At 42.7% G+C, this 20,614-nt stretch overlaps 2 protein-coding genes across 2 annotated transcripts; both read right to left on the minus strand.

Annotated features, from left to right (window-relative positions):
- Nucleotides 1–220: 220 nt before the first annotated feature.
- LOC307229066 (cilia- and flagella-associated protein 53-like) lies at nucleotides 221–1,919 on the minus strand (the record flags this gene model as incomplete). The annotated part of the gene is made up of 6 exons (XM_079998939.1): nucleotides 221–443; nucleotides 548–650; nucleotides 739–934; nucleotides 1,155–1,373; nucleotides 1,455–1,758; nucleotides 1,834–1,919. The coding sequence occupies 6 exons, from the start codon at nucleotides 1,917–1,919 to the stop codon at nucleotides 221–223; spliced, it is 1,131 nt and encodes a 376-aa protein (XP_079855065.1).
- Nucleotides 1,920–5,486: 3,567 nt separating this feature from the next.
- Nucleotides 5,487–9,638, minus strand: LOC307229068 (cilia- and flagella-associated protein 53-like; the record flags this gene model as incomplete). The annotated part of the gene is made up of 8 exons (XM_079998941.1): nucleotides 5,487–5,709; nucleotides 5,811–5,913; nucleotides 6,014–6,230; nucleotides 7,230–7,448; nucleotides 7,530–7,833; nucleotides 7,909–8,082; nucleotides 8,166–8,395; nucleotides 9,579–9,638. 8 exons carry the CDS (start codon nucleotides 9,636–9,638, stop codon nucleotides 5,487–5,489), a joined length of 1,530 nt encoding a protein of 509 aa, XP_079855067.1.
- Nucleotides 9,639–20,614: the final 10,976 nt, after the last annotated feature.

Genomic DNA, 20,614 nt, shown 5'->3' on the forward strand with positions numbered 1-20,614 from the left:
TTATCGCTTCTGCAATAAATGTGACTAACTTTTCTCAGTCTATCCACACCATGCTCCGTTCTATAACGCCGTAAAATGATACTATTAAAATCCAGAATCATACTAGATCACTCAACGTTAAGTGCTATGAAAATGACTTTATTTGCTCGTGAGCACTGATTAGATCTATAGCCTATGTATATACTGACCAAGCCTACGTTGCCAAATCGACTGTCCTGGACTAGACCTCTACATCTCCAGTCTTCAATTTAAAGGGGTGAACAATCATGTTGCTGTGCGGTCTGGACAGAATTTCCTCCGTCTTCCTAATGTATTCCTTGTCGGTCACTAGACACTGCTCATACTCCCTCTGCTCCTGAGCTTTCTTTTCAAGACACAGCTGCTCCTGGTGCATCCTTTGAGCCAGTAGGTCGGCTTGGTACTCCAGACATCCTTGTTTCTGACTGAAGAGATGGAGAAGAATTCATTGCAATTTCAACGTAGAAATCGCTAAGATCTAAAGGATGCTGGAGAAAATAAACTGGGAGTGACTGTGTATCCTCCGTACCGTATTCTCTGCTCCTCGTGCAACACATTCATCTCCCGAATGGTTCGGTTCAGCTCATCACTCTCCTTGGCCAGCTCAATTTGCTTTTGTGCGTTCAGATCCACTGCAGCGCACACGCGCACAAACAAAAGGGGCAAATCAGCCAGAGCGCGAAAATGATTGTAATATCATGTTCGGATTTGTCTCCTTACGTTTCTGTTGGATTTGCAACTTGCGAGTCTCTATCACGTCTTTCATGAGCCTATTTCTGGCCTCCCGCTCCATTTGGCTCTTCTTCTCCTTGCGTGCCAGTATTTCTTTCAGATCTTCTTCCATTAGTTTCTCAATCTCGTCCTCCTGTCTCTTCTGGTTCTCGAGTTCATCGGCTAAGTACTGGCGGTAGCGTTGCTGGTCAACGCATAGGTCATGCTAAAGAAAAACAGTCAGACAAAGTCAGCGGCAGCTCAGACTGTATAGGTATTGGGCAACGAGAAGACAAAAGCCCGGGAGCTTATATTACACTCAAGTATTACACAGAGAGCCTTTGATGCCCAACTGGTTCTGTCGTGAAAAACAATGTTGGTGGTTGTGTGACGATCCATGATGCTCATACGATACCAATCCCCACCTTTCTCTGAGTCGCATCTTGTATTGTGTCCTTCTCCTCCCTCAACACCTGCTGCAGGATGCTCATGTCCAGGGCCAACTCTTCCTGCTGCTCCCTGGCCAGGCGCCTCATTTTCAGCCGCAAACTTTGGTGCAGTTGCCTGCGCCACGTCTCCTGAGCCTGGAGCTTCTGAAGCTGCTCTCGCACTAAAGTCAACTTCAACATCTCTACCTGTTCCCGCTTAAATAAAGAGACAAAGCGATGAACATATCTATCCATCTATCATGCAATATAAATACAATGGGGCAAAATAATACACACAACAAGCCGGGCCTCCTCCTCCTTGAGCTTCGTGGCTTGCTGCTTCCGCTGCTCTGCAGCCTCCATCTGTATCTTCAGGGAACCCAAATGCTCTTTGTTATTCTGTTGTATTCTCTGCAAGGTGTCGCACTCTCGCTGCTCCTTGGCCTGTCGGTCAGCATCCCACAGCTCAGAAAAGACCCTCTCTTCCTGCTGCTGCTGCTGCTGCTGCTCCTGTTTGGTGCGCAGCTGTGCTGCACGTTCAATGCAGATTTCATCCTGCCTGCGCTTGGTCTCGGCGGCCCGAAGATCTTCATTTTGCTGTCTGTAATATAAACAGCTTAAATAACACATACGAGGCACCGTGTTAAAGGGCCTAAAATATGAAGTCACCTCTTACATAAACAGCTGCTCAAGCTTGTCCGCAACAAATTGCTGCCGATCACTCTCCCTTCTTTCCCTCAGGGTCTTGGCTCTCTCGCGCATCCTAGTGTGTCTTGACAACACAGTCTCCTTATTTCTTTCCAGCTCCTTAATGAATTCCTGTTCCTCTGCCTCCAACATGGCACGCAGCCTAATAAACACAGGTTAATTGTTTAGCTGTAAGCCTTTCGAAATGCTAAAACAAATGACTTTTTGTACAGACAAACCTGTTCCTCCTCTCATCAACACTATTTGCATATTGGTTCAGTGCATCTTTGACTTGTCTCTCAATAGTCCCCATGAGGATACGTTTATCGGTGCTCTTCTCCCAAGCTGTTCTTAGGTCGTAAGTCTTGTGATTTCTAGTGTACTCCAACAAGTGCTCCCGGGTCCGCTCTTGTTTTCTCCTCAGCAGGGCGCCGTTGTCTGCAGGCCTTGACGACGGGCGCTTTGGACTCTTTAAAAGATAAGAGAACAGCCTCTTATTGGAACTGCCATTGGCGCTAGAAGAGTACCGGTTCCAATACTGTGCTAAATTAGTAGTATTTGTAAAAATGCATGGATACCTCAACCACATAACAATACAACATGATGTAGTTATGTTGGTCCCTGTTTGTTCATCTTTTCTTGTTAACACTCAATTCAACACTTTCATCTTATGTTTGATTTTGTTTTAAAGCAGTGAATATATGAATAGATCCTGATAGTGATGGAGACACATACACAGGGTCTCCAAAGGTGAAATTCCAGTACTGGTACAGTATTTGCACTCTTAATTTATTGGATTACTGGAACTAAATTCTCATGGAATAAAATAAACAATAAGAAGGGGACGAAGCCTAAGTGCAACTGCACATGCGGCAAGCAACTCACTTATTAGTTCATTCAAATACTTTGCTACTTCCTTTAACTTTACTTAATCTAAAAATAAAACAGCACTAAAATAACCATTAAACTGGAGACAAATTTCTGCTATTACACTACTTGACTAAGTTATTAATATCTTGATAACTTTATAAACTGAGACATTCATAAATATACCAAAAATCAACATATAAAACTTGGAATACTTACTCTTCAGTGTACACTTGTTCATATTAGTTAGACAACAATTATTTAGATGTCATTATATTTCCAAGTTATGCTTTGCAGCTAACGCTAAGACTTTTTTTTCCTTGTGATTTTCGGTCACTCACCAAAGCACCAGAATCTTTTTCCAGACAGTGAAGCTTTGCTCTTTGACGTTCAGCCATTTTACAAATTACTGTATTATACAATTCCTGGTGAAACTATGGAAGTGTATTAGCGCTCTACACTCTAGAGCCTCCTAGACAGCGACAAATGATCAGCTTTATAGAGGGAGAGTTGTGACCTCACAAAGACATCACATGATGATGCCTGCTGGGTTGGGCCATGTGGGGAATTCCCATGACGACCAAAAAAAAGGAAACGTGCAGCCAGAGTCATAACTGTGTTAATATATTTAATTTGAATTCGGAATCATGCTAAATTACTCATCAATATCTTTCATCAGATTATCACTAGATTACTCAGTGAAACAAATTTCATCAATCAGTTGCGGCCAGTGGGGTGTTCTACGTGGTGGTGTGCTGGGGCTGCAAAATCAAGGCAGGCGATGCAAAGAGGCGGAACAAGCTTGTGAATGAAGCTGGTTCTATCCTCTGTGTCACCCTGGACAATGTGGAGGAGGTGGCTAAGGGGAGGATGAGGCTCGAACTCCTGGCCATCACCTCCAGCTACAGACTGAGACAACCACTGTACTCCAGGAGCACTACAGGAAGTATTTTCTGCCTGCTACAATAAGACTGTACAACTCCTCCTCTGGCTGCAATCATAACATTCTTGAGCAGCGTCTTGTTCCACAACCTCAGTGCTTGACAGTTTTGCGGTTGAAACAGTGTTGCAGAAGTTCCTTTGGCCAGAAGTTCACAAGGAGATGGAGAAGCACTTCTGCAGTTGCCCAGACTACTAAATCACTGCAATAAAACAGACCTATACAAACCCCTTAGCCAATAACAAAAAGCCCATTTGAAGTGGTCAGTATGGATATAGTGGGTCCTCTTCTCTAGAGTGTTCAGGGACACCAGTACTGTACATCTTAGTCATTGCAGACTATGCCACCAGTTATCCAGAGGCTCACCCCTAAAGAAGGGCAAATTCCAAAGAAATAGCAAAGGAGGTGTTTCTGACCGATCAAGGGAGCTGCTTCATGTCCAGTCACAAAAGAGCACTCTTTTGCAAGTCAAATAAGTGAGGACCTATGCGTACCACCTCCAAGTGGACGGGTTAGTGGAGAGGTTTAACAAGACTCTCAAAGCCATGCCGAGGAAAACCATTGCCAAAGACGGTGGAAAGTGGGACGGTAGAAGCTGCTCCAATGTCTTCTGTTTGCCATCAGCGAAGTTCAGCAGTCATCCACTGGTTTCTTGCCCTTTGACCTGCTGTACTGCCACGAACCCGGGGGTACCCTCGACAAATAATCTCTTGAACTTTGAACTTTGAACATAAGTAGCCACGGAGACTTCACAACCCTGTACCCGCCATACAATGATTGGACATGTGGGGGTTATGTGAGACAGGATGGCAGCTGTGTTTCCTATTGAGTGAAGGAACACACAGAGAGGGCTCAAGCCTGGTTTATGCTTCTCGAGGATACACGTAAACATCTCTGCGGACCCACACAGCAAAGGGTGTTATGGGTAACCCTAGGTTGCAGAGGAGACGATGCCCACCTCCCAAACCTCAACGGTGTGGTCCCTTGCGTCAAACAAGCTGGTTGGTCAAATTCACCAACCTCCTATCGGGAGGCGGGTTTCAAACAGGAAAGAAAATGGAACGGATAGAATAGCACCTTGTGGATGAGGTTCTAAAACAGATTTCTATTTGCCCATCCATATTTTTTAGTTCTAATGTTTTGCAAATAAGGTTTGGAAAACAAACAAACAAAAACGGATTTCTTCTGTTTTCTGTACATTGTGGTTCACTAAATGTGACACTGCGCGGCGTTAACATTATACACAAAACCTGTACAAGTATAAAGGCAAACAGCCACACAAAAGTCCCTGAACAACACCCGTGCACATTTGCATGCGTGCAGACAGAGAAGCATAAACCAGCCTTCAGAGGGATCAGAGTGCTGCAGAGAGTGCAGATAACAGACCAGCCCAACCTAGAGAGTTCAAAAGGGGATCCCAATCACCTAGATCCAGGTCAAGTGTGGCTGCTCAAACCACACCATCCCCACACCACATACCCCCGACACCAAACTGAGGCCAGGGAGAATTCCTGGATGCAGGATTCATAGCCACCCTTGATCTCGCAAAGGGAGATTGGCAGGGCCACTTTTCTGCAGCCGCTAAAGAGAAGACAACCCTTGCAACTCCTGGAGTCCTTTGGCAGTATCAGGTGATGCCTTTCGGTTTGTTTGTAGCCCCTGCCACATTCCAGCACCTGATGGACGAGGCACTTGAATTGTATTTTTATTATTTTATTGTCATCACAGTAAACACTGATACATCTATCCTGTGTGTGCGGAGTGTGACTATGTTCATCATATCCAGGCCAAGCCTCTATTGCCAAATTGATCAGGTCAGGCCAGACTGTCCTGGACTAGACCTCTACATCTCCAGTCTTCAATTTAAAGGGGTGAACAATCGTATTGCTGTGCGGTCTGGACAGAATTTCCTCCGTCTTCCTAATGTATTCCTCGCTGGTCACTAGACACTGCTCATACTCCCTCTGCTCCTGAGCTTTCTTTTCAAGACACAGCTGCTCCTGGTGCATCCTTTGAGCCAGTAGGTCGGCCTGGTACTCCAGACATCCTTGTTTCTGACTGAAAAGATGGAGAAGAATTCATTGCAATATCTATGGAGAAATCTCCAAGAAAATAAACTGAGGGGAAATAAACTGAGAGGGACTGTGTATCCTCCGTACCGTCTTCTCTGCTCCTCATGCAAAACATTCATCTCCCGAATGGTTCGATTCAGCTCATCACTCTCCTTGGCCAGCTCAATTTGCTTTTGTGCGTTCAGATCCACTGCAGCGCACATACGGAACATTCATACACACAAACAAAAGGGGCAAATCAGCCAGAGCACAAAATGATTGTAATATGATGTTATGAGTCATCTTCTTACATTTTTGTTGGATTTGCAAGTTGCGGGTCTCTATCACGTCTTTCATGAGCCTATTTCTGGCCTCCCGCTCCATTTGGCTCCTCTTCTCCCTACGTGCCCAAGTTTCTTTCAGATCCACATCGATCAGTTTCTCTAACTCCTCTTCCTGTTTCTTCTGATTCTCTAGTTCATCAGCTAAGTACTGACGGTACCGCTGCTGGTCAATGCGTAGGTCATTCTAAAGAAAACCACAAACAAAGGCAGTGGCAGCTCAGTTGACCTTAGGTATTGGCCAAACCTGAAAAAAAACAGTGGGACAGCCTGGGACCATATATCATCAGATAAAAAATTAGCCTCTAATGAAGACCAGTGGCGTCGTTGACGCAAACAAATAAAGGCCAGCCCATAAATGGAGACCATGGGATAAAACCAAGGATGGATTCACTCCAGGTTCCTGTAATATAATGTGCATGCTAGTTAAGCATAATGTAAATTACTGTCACTTCAAATTTATACATTTAAATTTGGAGGTTTCTTTTTCTCCTCCAGCGGTGTGCCAGTTTCCATGCCGGCTTTCCTGTGTTTTTATTTTTAGATCTATTTTTTCTCATTAGTTTCTACTTGTATGAAACAAACATTTTAAACCCAGCTAAGGGATGTTCCGCCTTTGATCAGGACAGTGGATTGCGTAATGGAGAGAGAGAGCGATCTCCGGTCCACTGTGCGTCCCGGCCGTTCCCGTGTCTCCTCACCAAAAACATAATGCGAGTGCTGAGAAATGACAAATAAAGGCATCTCTTAAGATAAAAACAGTGTGTTTTTATTTAAGCTGTATTAATTTTGAGGAGCACGGCACCCAGACTGATATTGATTTAAAATTCAAAGAGAGTTTTTGTTTGGTTTTGGATATAGAAGCCTGGCTCTAATATAAGCCTGCTTCCAATAAAGGCCTGGTACCCTGTGCAGTTGAGGTAAATAAAGGCCCCGGTCACTAGTTGAGGAAATACAGTATTTAAAATCAATTTATTTGAATATTTAAATATTTTATATTTATTTTCTTAGATTTTTGCAAAGATATTTCGATGTAGACATAACTGTCTACATTTAAGTACAATGATGCTCAACGGCCACTGGTACTATGTCAACAAAAACAGCGTTGGTGGTTGTATGATAGAACACCTTTTGCATTAGCTTGAAATGGGTTGATCCATGATGCTCATACGATACCAATCCCCACCTTTCTCTGAGTCGCATCTTGTATTGTGTCCTTCTTCTCCCTCAACACCTGCTGCAGGATGCTCATGTCCAGGGCCAACTCTTCCTGCTGCTCCCTGGCCAGGCGCCTCATTTTCAGCCGCAAACTTTGGTGCAGTTGCCCGCGCCACGTCTCCTGAGCCTGGAGCTTCTGAAGCTGCTCTCGCTGTTTGTTGAACTTCAACATCTCTACCTGCTCCCGCTTAAATAAAGAGACAAAGCTATGAACATATCTATCCATCTATCATGCAATATAAATACAACGGGGCAAAATAATACGTACAACAAGCCGGGCCTCCTCCTCCTTGAGCTTCGTGGCTTGCTGCTTCCGCTGCTCTGCATCCTCCATCTGTATCTTCAGGGAACCCAAATGCTCTTTGTTATTCTGTTGTATTCTCTGCAAGGTGTCGCACTCTCGCTGCTCCTTGGCTTGTCGGTCAGCATCCCACAGCTCAGAAAAGACCCTCTCTTCCTGCTGCTGCTGCCGCTGCTGCTCCTGTTTGGTGCGCAGCTGTGCTGCACGTTCAATGCAGATTTCATCCTGCCTGCGCTTGGTCTCGGCGGCCCGAAGATCTTCATTTTGCTGTCTGTAATATAAACAGCTTAAATAACACATACGAGGCACCGTGTTAAAGGGTCTAAAATATGAAGTCACCTCTTACATAAACAGCTGCTCAAGCTTGTCCGCAACAAATTGCTGCCTTTCATTCTCCCTTCTTTCCCTCAGGGTCTTCACTCTTTCTTGCATCTTAGTGTGCCTTTCCAACACAGTCTCCTTATTTATCTCCATCTCCTTCATGAATTCCTGCTCCTCTGCCTCCAACATGGCACGCAGCCTAATAAACACGGATGAATAGTTTAGTGATATTGTAGAAGTTTTTAGAGATGCCTAAAACAAATGAATTTTGTACAGACAAACCTGCTCCTTCTCTCATCAACGCTACTCGCATATTGGTTCAGTGCATCTTTGACTTGTCTCTCAATCGTGCCCAAGAGGATGCGGCGATCGGTGCTCTTCTCCCAAGTTGTTCTTAAGTCGCAAGTCTGCTGATATTTAGTGAACTCCACCACGCTGTCTCGGGCTTCCTCTTGTTTTCTCCTCACCAGGGTGCAATAGTCAGGAGGCCTGGATGAGGGGAATCTGGCCCGCTTTAAATAACAAAACATAAAAAAACGCAATAACATCCATTTTTAGCATTACAATTGACAAAACTATACGTCCGCACGTTATTATGCGGTCCATAGAACCAATTCCTCCTTCTCTGTATCTGAGAACAGTGCATGCAATTTGAGAGGCCTGGATATTTCAATTACATTTAAAACTTCGATCCAAAAATGCAGAGCAAGGCCGGAGGTCAAAGTCGGAGAATGCTTCATACACTTCATACAGTATATAACTTAATATCGAGCATTTTGTATCGCAACGGGCAACTTGTGTCGTCTTTCTCGAGCCATCATGGGAAATGCGAAATAAAATCGTCACTGAGCGCCGAAGTTTAACCGGCCAGCATTTCGCGGAAAGACGAGTGGATTGATCCAGGGAGGGCAAAGACATAGTAGGCCTGCGAGTGTCTTATACAGCTCGGTTGCCTAGAAATTTTCAGACAAGCTCAATTTCATCTTCAAGTTGTGGCTGTTTTTTTTTCTCGAATGGAACCCATCTCCCCCATTCATCTCCGTTCCGTTCCGTTCATCTCCGAAAGTTCAACACTTTCATCCTATCATGGATTTTGTCTTAATGGGCTGAATACAGCATCTGCACTCTGTATCTTGGCAAGTACCTAACATTGAGTACTTGGTACTGAAATATCAGTGTCCCTACTGTCAAATGTAATGGAATAAATCAATAAAAACAATCAGAAGGGAATCAACCAAGTGCAAGTGCAGGTGCAAGTGCAACTGCGCATGGGGCAAACAAAAGGTTGATTTTTTGTTTTATTTTATTTCATTTAAATAAATAGATTACGAGACTGTTCGGCACTTCTGAATATAAAAATTTTAAAAACATTTAAATCACGTTAAACTTTATAAACTGAGACGTTGGCGACGAAAAAATAGAATGGGTTACTTTTTCAGCTGAGGCAAGTTTATAATTAGCCCAAAAAGTCAGATACCACAAGTTCTGTGGCTGAATTGAGGACTCTTTCCTCGGGATTTGGGACAGAAATGACTCACCAAAGCGCCGGAACGAGGTGTTGTGTCTCTCGATTCCCGATAGTGAAGTTTTGCTCTTTGACGTTCAGTCATTTTAACAAGTTATGAAGCAAACGCGTTGAAACGGCGCCTGGATCTTTGCATCACCGGGCAATGAGCGGTGAGTCGCCATGACAACCTCAAACACCGAGCGGCTGAAGTACCAGCGGCCCCTGCTGGTCCGGTCCGGTTCCGGCATCTTACGGCAAACTAATAATATAATATCACATAATATCTACAAGTAAAATCCCAAGTTACACACGCTTATATAAACACGCACGCACGCACGCACGCACGGACACACACACACACACACACACACACACACACACACACACTTACAGTACATACAGCCGGACTCATCACAGGCGCACACACACCACCCGCATCTGCCTTGAACACGCCCCCCAGCACCCTCCTGGTTGCATCCCTCTCCTTTTTATGTATGGGTGTGTGTGTTAATGTGTCTGTGTGTGTGTGTGTGTGTGTATGCGTGTGTATGTTAATACTGTATGTATAGGTGTGTGTGTTAATATGTGTGTGTGTGCCTGTGTGTCTGCCTGTGTGTGTGTGTGTGTGTGTGTGTGTGTGTGTGTGTGTATGCGTGTGTATGTTAATACTGTATGTATAGGTGTGTGTGTTAATATGTGTGTGTGTGCCTGTGTGTCTGCCTGTGTGTGTGTGTGTGTGTGTGTGTGTGCATGAGATGTGTTTGAATGTGTCCACCAGTGAGTGCACAGGACTAATCCCAATTGGTTGTGGTGTATAAAGTCGGTATTATATATCGTAGCCCCTCCAAGCAGGCAAAAAGGCCCGAAGCCCCTCCTGAGTTCCACAGCTATATAGACAACCCACGACTGCAAGAAAGCCCTGAGCACCCCGCCCTGCAGTCACAAAAGACCCCCAGAGACGCCGGAAGCCCGCGGAGCAACACCAACGTCCGGCCCCGAGCAGCATAAACCAGTCCCAGAGAGCGCGAGGAGACCCTGCACCCCTGAGGGGCACACATACAACCCACCCCCATGTGCAGGCACAAGACGCAGCGGCGGCTGCAGAACCCGGGCTGGGACGCCGACACCCCCGCTCGAACCGCCTGGCGAGCCGGCCAGACGTCCCATCCAGCCGCAAGTCCCGAGCTCCCATCCCCGTAGCCAAGTGCACTCAGCGCAGGACAACCAGAAGTCAGTGGGGGGCTTGCGAGTCTTCCAAGCAAATCGGATCCGAGTCACTCGCACCCCTCCTGCCCCACAGACCCTGGTCTGGTGGAGTGTTGTTTGGAGTAAAATTTATGTGCATGTGTTATAAGCTAATATGAGTGGTATTAAAATTGCAGGAGGAACAAGAAGCACATCAGGGCAGGAGCGTGATTGATTGATTCACATTTAATGTACTGTCTTTTGTTGTTGTTGTTGTTGTTGTTGTTGTTGTTGTTGTTGTCATTGTTGCAGCCCAGTATGATACTACTCTTTAACTGAAATACAAAATACGTCTGTAAATATTCGTATTAAGTGATATTTCGGACACTCTACTGTCACATTAAACAGGCCGTGTCACGGCACTTCCAATGCAAATCTTTTTCGTTCATCCAGTAACGATCTTTTGTTCCACAGGCAGATTTGATCCAGACCATGGGTACAGTAATTCTGTTTATACATTTACTTCAACACTCATGGTGTTGATTAACCTTTACGCCACAACTAATGGTAATCAAATAAAAAGCGAAAGAAAAAACATGAAGTTCACAGAATAAAGCGGAATGATCATTTTGTATATTGTTTGTATATATGTTTTATATATTTATATTTACTCTTTTGTGCTGAGCCAATGCCGTTGCAATTATAAAATCATCCGTCTGTAATAAAACCCGCCGTTATAATTGTAAGTGAGCCATGACTCAGAAAGGCTTTTCTCACCCGTAATTAAGAAAATAAACGACTCGTAGGATGGGGGTTTGCTGTTAATGGTATTGATTTGGTCATCCTTTCCCGAAAGCCACTAAATCTGACGGTCATATGATCATTTTCTCAGAACCCTGTTCTCTGAGGGATGAAGCGGCTTAGCCCGGTGACAGTCTTCAAAGGTGGAATTCAAGGGAGGAAAGGGGAGTCGTTTTGTCAGTGTCAGAGCAGTAGTTTTCCTGTCATCGATATTTAATGTTATTGCAGCGGGCCATGCAGAAACATTGGTCATCCAAAGTACAGATCTAAGCAGTGAAACCACGAGAACAACAGTGAGAGAATAAACTAGTTAACCACAATTCCATTGAAATTATTGTGAACCAAATGTACCACATGCTGCACAGTTTGGTAAAACAAAAAAATATATATAATAATTATATATATGTATAAAAAATGTTATATTGTCTATATACTGGGATGACACTAAACTATTTACATTTCTGGGTCCCAGTTTGTTCAAACGTCTTCTGTGACGCAGTAGAAACTTACACAAGCCCCTTTCTACCAGGGAAGACATGACCACACCTCCAGATCACCTTGAACACCTTCCAGTGGAAAGCAATTACCGGCTTTGCTGATCACGGGATTTCTTTTTTTTATGACTCCAATCTGGAGAGTGAAATGGACTTTTCACTTTTCTTAAAATGGACTTTCTTGGACTAATTTCTCTGGCAAGTCGGGATACACTTAACAGATGAATGAGGCAATAAAGGTGAAAAATAAAAATAAATCAAAGTACTTAAGTGTAAGTCTCGCCCTGACTAACGTTACCACCGGTTCGGAAATTAAATGTTAAAAAATGTGCGCTTTCTTTACCTTTTTATAGATCAGGCTGCGTTTTAGAGCATGGTAGCAAGTGTTATTTATATTAACAATCTCTCTATGATTCAGTCGCTGACATTATCCAGAGCTCTCCAGTGGACGCCCCGTGGATCCATGTTGCTACCTTCACTAGAGGAACACCCGTGTGATCTACAGGTCAAATAGTCACGCAAGCATGTTCTGAGAAGGCTCACAGTCACAAATCTTGTATAAACACATACCATAAATTTTCCCCTTTTTTTTTTTTTTCGCTCCGCAACCGATCGCAGTCATTGTGGAGTTGCTTCCCAACGGTCAGGGTGAAAGTGGGGTAGATGGAGAACAGAAGAACATTCATTTGAATCTAAAAAGGGAAAGAGCTTGAGAACACAGGGGCAGATGAGAAATTCAAATTAGAAAAGTTGGATGATGAGGGAGTGTTATCCATCCCCAAACTGCACCAAAGTTACTTCATACAGTATGTGACCAGTATTACATATGGTCATAAACTGCATTTCAATCACAATATCCACCTAGACAGCTACTTTCAATGTGAGCAATTTAACGTCAAAATGTCAGTGAGCTCCTATCTTCATCATATATTTTCTTTCTCTTTTAACACTTTGAACACAGAGTGTGATGATCCAGCATGTCGATGCATTAAACGATAAACATTGACTTTAAATTAATCATCATTGGCAAAAGGGAGCATCTGCTGGAATGGTATAATAAAAAATATAGCACTATCTATCTATCTATCTATCTATCTATCTATCTATCTATCTATCTATCTATCTATCTATCTATCTATCTATCTATCTATCTATCTATCTATCTATCTATCTATCTATCTATCTATCTATCTATCTATCTATCTATCTATCTATCTATCTATCTATCTATCTATCTATCTATCTATCTATCTATCTATCTATCTATCTATCTACCTATCTATCTTTCTATCTATCTAACATTGCAGCTCAGCTCTATATAGGGATCGAGAGATATTGTTGAGGGACCAAGATGTTTGAACGCTGACAGTGAGATGTTATTTGGACGCCCCTTTTATACCCCGAGTGCAAAATAATCCAGATCTCAGCGAGCGGAGCGATGACTCACGCTTTGTTTTCGTCGCGTTCGAGAGCCGAGGCTTCACGCCCTCGTCGGACTTTGTCACATCACTGTGGTTTCCTGTAAACTCTGCAGCGCGTCGGAAAAACAATACACAAACCATTTTTTAAAAAGCCTCGACGACACATCAGGTGGAGGAACTCCATATCCCTCCATTATATTGGGCCGCGTCAGAGAAAACAACAACGTACGGACGGGGCCGGCTTTCGGGGTCGTTTTTTTTTTCCCACGTCATTCCGGGTCCTCATGATCCGTTTGCGATGAATCTTGTTCACGGCTCAAACTCAAAGTTTGCAGCCGACAGAGATGGCGAGAAAAAAAAATGCCCGGGCCGCGGCTATCGACGAGACACAAATCAGCCGGAGTAAAAACGTCCCGGAGGGCGGTAAGGGCTGACGGAGGGGGACGAGTCAGCAGATCAGTCTATTCTACGGCTCGCCGTTATGGATGGACCTGTCCGGCGCACACGCACACCGCGCATTTATCTGCATGGGTCGGCCGAGCAGATCCCCCTTTTGGGAAAGGCGGCCGAGGTCCGTTAACCCTTGATCACTTGAGCATCCGTGTGATTTATGCCATCCACACCGTATTATGTATGTCGTAAAAAACGGGCGGCACGTAGACAACACACAGAACGGCCGGGCGATGAGAAAGCGACCGATAGAGAAACAGAGAAGGTGGAGAGAGCGAGAGAGAGGGAGGGAGGGGGGGGGGGGGGGATTCTCACTCTCTTTCCTCCGTGCGGAGTCACCAAATGCAAAGTTAGTTTAAACGCGATTCCCATTTGTCGGCATCCCTGTTTGTAAACGGTGCCGATGAAAAATGTGCTGTATTTAGAAAGCCGTATGAGGGCCGCTCCAAGACATGACAGTTCCTCCCAAGTAAGGACAACAAAACCGTACCCCACCCCCCAAAAAACAGATCCAAATCCCCCCATGGCACTTCCCTCAGGAGAGAGCGAGCGAGAGAGGGGGGGAGAACAGAATCTCGGCTTCTCTCCACACACACACACGATAACAATCAAGCCCTGGACCGTGTGGAACTTTCACTACATACACTATGTTGGCTGGCTGGCTTTTAAGGTGAGGGCTTCGTTCCAGGTGGATTAACCAACATTCCAATACAACACGTTTCAAAAAATGGCCTTTTGGAGAAATGATAATGGAAGGGATTTGTTCAATGTAACACACTGATCATTGCAAATGATGGACACGCAATATGAATCAACAAGTCATCGTAATATAAATATATATTTTATATATAATATAAACACCTTTGTCTATTAATTTGTTAAAAAAAAGTCATCAATTCAATTAGCTTTCGGTGAAATTTACCATGACAAATAAGTTCAGATTAATTCACAATTTCACTGGAAGAGCAACAGTTTATACTGCTATTGACTTTTTTTTCCCTCAAACTTCTTATTCGTTTTTTAAATTTCAAAAGGCAGGAAATAAAACCCGGCCTCACATCAAAGAATGAGATCATAGCAGAAGTTTTATGCAGACCCACCAAAGGAGTGACCTGCTGATTTTATGGACGCTCCATGTTTCGACATTTTCCAGTGGCAAACTGGTTGATGGATCCTTTTGCTTGCGATGTTGCTGTTGATTCAGGTGTTTTCATAGCCTGATCAAACGACCTGGCAAACCCACACATGCGTTGTAGCCCACGGGTCGTAATTCAGCTTGTTGTTGTTGGGGTCCCCCAAAAGTTTAAGTTAAGGTTCACCTTTTTTTTTTCTTTGCTGCTATGTTACAGTATATGAAGAGGTTGTCTAAATGTTCAAAAAGGAGGGGGCAGTAAAGTGTTGGATTGTAGTCACACACTGAAAAGAAAGCACTGTGTGTAGCTATTCCAGTCGGGATGTAGATTCTAGTTTTTATTGTTTTTTTGGAGTGATGGTATTCAGGTCATGAACTAATACTTCAACTTAACTCATACTTACACAGCGATTTATGCACTCACTAAAAGTGTATCTTTAGTGGCTACTACATATGCTTTATTGAAATTCAAAACTTCTTCTCAATAAAAAACAAAAACAAAATCAATAATAATAGACCTGAATTTGTATGAGATGCACCAAATAAAATGTGACGTCAAAAGCAAGTCCGAAAAAATGCATGCGTGTATATGCTGTGGGTGTGTTTGTGTATGTGTGTGTGTGTGTGTGTGTGTGTGTGTGTGTGTGTGTGTGTGTGTGTGTGTGTGTGTGTGTGCACGCGTGGGTGCGTGCGCACGTGTGTGGGTGTGTGCGTTGCATAATGTAATGTATAGGCTGCGTGTAGAGGTTGGCTGTATGTAGGTATAGAATTTGTCTACAGAAATCCATGATTTTTGCTGACTGGACAATTTTTGCAGACTAATGGTCACTTCCGCTCACTTCGTCTCGTTAAATAATTGACGGGGACGTTCATTTGTCACAACAAGAAGACAAACCCTGCGGTTTCAGCTACTAATTACATTGCGCCCAATTCTTACATGTTTTTTGGTTTTTCTTTTGAAGTGTTTTCAATCATCTCATTGGAAAGTCTCTGGAATGGGACTCCCATGAATCAAGGGACACTGAAAATCATATTTCTTGTCCACTTATATTATGGCGTGAGAGGGGTGTCACGTTTGCCCCAGGCGGTCACCGGCCAGGTTTGGTTTTGCAGGAGGACCCCAGTCAGAACTGAGCTGACCCTTAAACAGATTTGCCAAGTGAATCTTGCCAGATTGGTCTGCAGAGTGAGGAGCAAGCCACAGTAGGGTATGGATGTCTGAGTTCAAGAGCTGAGAGCAGCGCCTCTTTGTCAAAAGACTCTTTTGAAGAGTTATTGGGAGTGTCTAGGCTACACACAGAGTATTGCCATGAAGCATGAATGTATGAATCCTTTTCTCAAAACTATGATGCAAACAACTATGATTTCTGAATTTGGAAAAGTGCTATGGATATTATCACTGTACGTGAGAGACCTGCCACAACAAGTTTCTGTTGGTTGCGGCGGGGAGAGATGGACCAGGAGCCCGGTGCAACAAAAGGTAGCCTTAGCTTGCCATTTATTGAAACCAAAAGTCACGACACTTGTCTTTTCAGACAAACATAAATAATAACTTGTAGGGTGCAGTCTGGAGTGGGAGACCAGCCTCATTGTCAGGACAGCGATGGAAAGGTAAAAACACAGCGGCTTTTGAGGACTCTGCTAATCACCTCAATCTTCTGCAGCTGCGTCCCCTGCCTGTTGCCAGTGCTGGCTCTTCTGTGAGCGAAAAATGCAGAAGATCAATTCTTTGAATGATGTTTCACACGTTTTATATAGGACAATAGCCTTTTTTGTGTGTTTAGTAGCTTTGAAAACACATTGCCTTGGGGTTTTTAATGAGTCTCTCAGAGTTTATATGAAGAAACTGTTCTTTCCAATAATGCCTACTGTATTATAAAGACCAGATCACATTACATCTTCACTCAACCTTGTTTGAAGATAAGGATAACCCCAGGGGGCTTGATAGAGCCTTTTGCCTGGGTTGTTATATAGCCCAGTAAGATTGTATCTGTGACCGGAGTGTGACTGTTAAATCACTGTATGAGGGCAACACCCGGAAATATGATTGGGGGCATTAATCTTGTAAATGACAAGCTGACCAATGACACATAACCTTTCATTGGTATAAAACCCTCTATCGTCAGAAGCAGGGGCGGACTGATCAGATCACTGTTTTGAAGCAAGACTGTGTCTTTCTCTTTATTTTGCAGAGGAAATATATTTTATACTCTTAGTTTGTTTCCCTGTAGTGGTCAGATTAACTTCACCGATCACGCGGCGAGAATTCTCCAACACTTCCCATCTGCTCTCCCCACTCCCCACTACCATGTCAGTTTCCAGTTCACCCGAAATGAGCAATTCCAGGAAGTGTCTGGGTTCTTCCTCCTTCTTGCCAGAAAGCCAATGGTTCTGACCATGAACCAGATGGAAAAGTCTGGATCAGAGCCCTAAATAAGTGCAGCTCACCCCCTCCCTCACTTGCAATTCAAAGCTACTTTTGGATCCATGTATGTGGTCCAAATTCCACCATCTGCAACAACCTGCGAAGAGAACATTTTGAAATAGTGTGAATGTGAAGCACAATATTGAAGGAGTGTGCACGAGTACGGGTTAAGTTGTTTTTGTTCTGTGCACACATTAGCTCTCACTTCCACACTTTCACTTCTTAACTTTTCTACCTTCCGTTCTCTTCGCATCTCTCCATTTCCCGAAAGAGCCAGCAATTCATTGTGACAGCGGTCATAAATTTGTTCTATCTGTTCCATCATGGAGGTTTTACCTGTTTCCAACAACTCAAAATGCAGAGTGTGAGCGTTTCTTTTTAAGCAATTGAACTCACTTTCTTTTTTTAAATGTATAAATCAATGCCATTATTTGTTTACTAAGCAGTAAGAAAAAGTGCATTTAATATGAATTAACTACAAATTTTGACTTTGACTCCTTAGTTTAGAGACTCGTGTTATCGGTTTCCTAATGTTAACGTAACAATATAAATCACCTTAGTATAGAAAACGTACCATGATCTAGTTACAAAAAACGGAAAATATGACTGGAAAACCACATTAATAAAAATCATTCCAAGCGCTTCTGTGCAAAAAGCCAAATGTAATGATACATGAAAGATATGGTAGGGCTGATGCAGGAAATGTGGAGACAAAACTGATTAATATTTCAGCAGTTCCTAACTTTCATTACTGAGGTTCCCAGAAGATGCAGACACTCACCCTCCACTCTGTTCTCAACCAACGAAGAGCAACACCGGAGCAATGCAACTCGCTCTGCCCCAAATCGATACAGAGCAATGTGAAGTCCAGATTTAGCTTCAGATGACACCCGACCACGCTGCTGTGAAATAAGATCTAATGACTCATGGTCTATCAACTTAAAAGCCAAACCGTGCATGCTTTGTGATTTATGGCAACTGAGCATCAGCAATGCACAACAACAAGCAGGCCTATATTAGGGATGCTAGGGAGTCCATTGAGTCCATTGAGGATCAGAATCAGAGTTTATTCCACCAGGTACATTTACATATGCAAGGAATTTGTCTTGGTGCGTTCCTAGACATTTAAAATAAAAGCGTAACGGTCTGAATTTTTTTTATAAAATAAGAGTATTTGTAAAATGTATATACATTTTTAATGTACAATAACATGTATTCATAATATCAATATTATTATTATTATTATTATTATTATTATTATTATTATTATTATTATTATTATTATTAATAATAAAAATAATAATAATAATCATCATCATCATCATCATCATCATCATAACAGCAAAAAAAAAAAATAATAATAATAATAATAATGAAATAGAATAAAAAGTAAAGTACAAATAAAATAAAAGTACAAATTGCCTGATATACACAAATAGCCTGGTAGTGTGCTGATGTGTATGGCATTCTACTGCTCCTAGATATGTCAGTTACTATGATGGGTAAAATGCAGACAAACGCATTTCGTTGCTCCAATACTTGTACTCTGTGCAATGACAATTAGTTTAATCTAATCTAGCCAAAAAGAACAAAACAGAAACGGTCAAATATAAAAATATAGGCTACAGAGAGGTAATTAGAGCTATTAGAGAAGTAAAAACATCCTCCAGATCAGATCGCAAAGAATCTGTAACCAGATATGTGGTCAATGTCTGTTCACCTCCACGTGTATTTCAAATGGGAAGCCTATCGGTAGCTGGGGAATGGAGAGAAGGAAGAAATATGAAATGCATCAACTTAGAAGGGGCAACCGAGAGAATGTGCCGGTTTTCTTTTTACCTTATCGTGTTACATCATGAGTAGATGGAGATATTCATCAACCTTTTTGAGCCGCACCATCTTTAAGTGACTCTCCTCTCTGGTCAGCGGAGGTGGAGCGGGGTGCAGCGAGGGCCTTCAAACTTCAGACCTGCTGTTGGGAGAACCAAAGGGTTGCTGGGGGCAAATGGCAGCGTTTTTAAGGGCACGAAAGTAGAAATGGAGCGACGGGGTCTCCTGTCTGACTGTTGCGTCAACGTCTAAAAATGATCCTAAAATGGAAAGACAGTAAGAGATTTTTTGTAACACTGCATTACTATTGTAATGCATGAAACCTCACTAAACACAATTAGAAATGTCAAACAGAATAAACAGGGTCCAGTTTATTCGTTTTAGGCTCATGTTACATTATTATTTTCTTTTTGTAATGCAGCGAAATCCACTGAACTTATAAACATAATGTAGTTACGTCCATGTAATTCCACAAATCAAACGTTCATGGCATTACGTACGAAGCCTTTCCATGTCAACCAGATGTCAACCATTGATTTAAAGTTGTAATATGATATAAGTGTTGTTTGAGATAGGTCCGTTCTTAATAACTGTTCTCAAATAGCTGAGTTTACAGTCTTCATATTGTTTGTAAGTTCGAAGGTAGAGGGATTTTGTTTGGTGAGGTTCTTCCTGACATACATTAAATTTTTTTTCAGTATCTTCACCATTTATAGATTTTCTATTTTTTATTTTTTAAATGTCTTCATTTTCTAAAACATTTTCGGTACGGTCAGTAGTGACAGTAAATTAGTGAGTTTTTAATGTTTATGTCTATGTCTCTGCTATTGAGTGTTTCGCAATTTTCACGTACAGTAAGTACTCTGTGTTGTCGTCGTGTGTCAATAATATCAGTCTGTAGTCCAGTGATTTCAAATATTGGTTGAGTTTGGCAGAATTTATTATTACTATTACAGACATGACGGCAGACAGATTCAATGTTGTGGTAGTAAGCTACAGAACTGCTCGGAGGGTCATACTTATTCAGCCCTTTTAGGAACCTTGCGTGTGGGTCAACAATTGCATACCACGATCCCTGCTTGATAATTGCACGTGTATAACCCGAAATAGTTAATAAACATGCATCATCGCTATTTAGCAGTCATTTCTTAAGTGCTATATCAATTGGCATAGCGATAATATACAATGCAGAGTCATGGTGATGTACCCCAATGCAGCCATTTAACAGATCTGCGGACGTTATTTGGAATATGAAACATAGTTTGTCTTGTTGGCAATTTTGTTATCGCAACATAATCTCTTCCTGGAACATTATCATTTATTCTACCAGACTTTTTCATACCCTGATAAAGATTATTTCATTTAGTCGAAACATCATCTATGTCATTTTGCGTCCATGTGCAAGCACTCAGAATTTTGTTTTTCAGAATTGCTGTTAAACTCACAGCTGCACATTGTTTATTTCTGCAGTCTCAAATTGTCAAGC

Source organism: Zeus faber, assembly GCF_960531495.2.
Source record: "Zeus faber genome assembly, chromosome: 4".
NCBI lineage: Eukaryota > Metazoa > Chordata > Actinopteri > Zeiformes > Zeidae > Zeus > Zeus faber.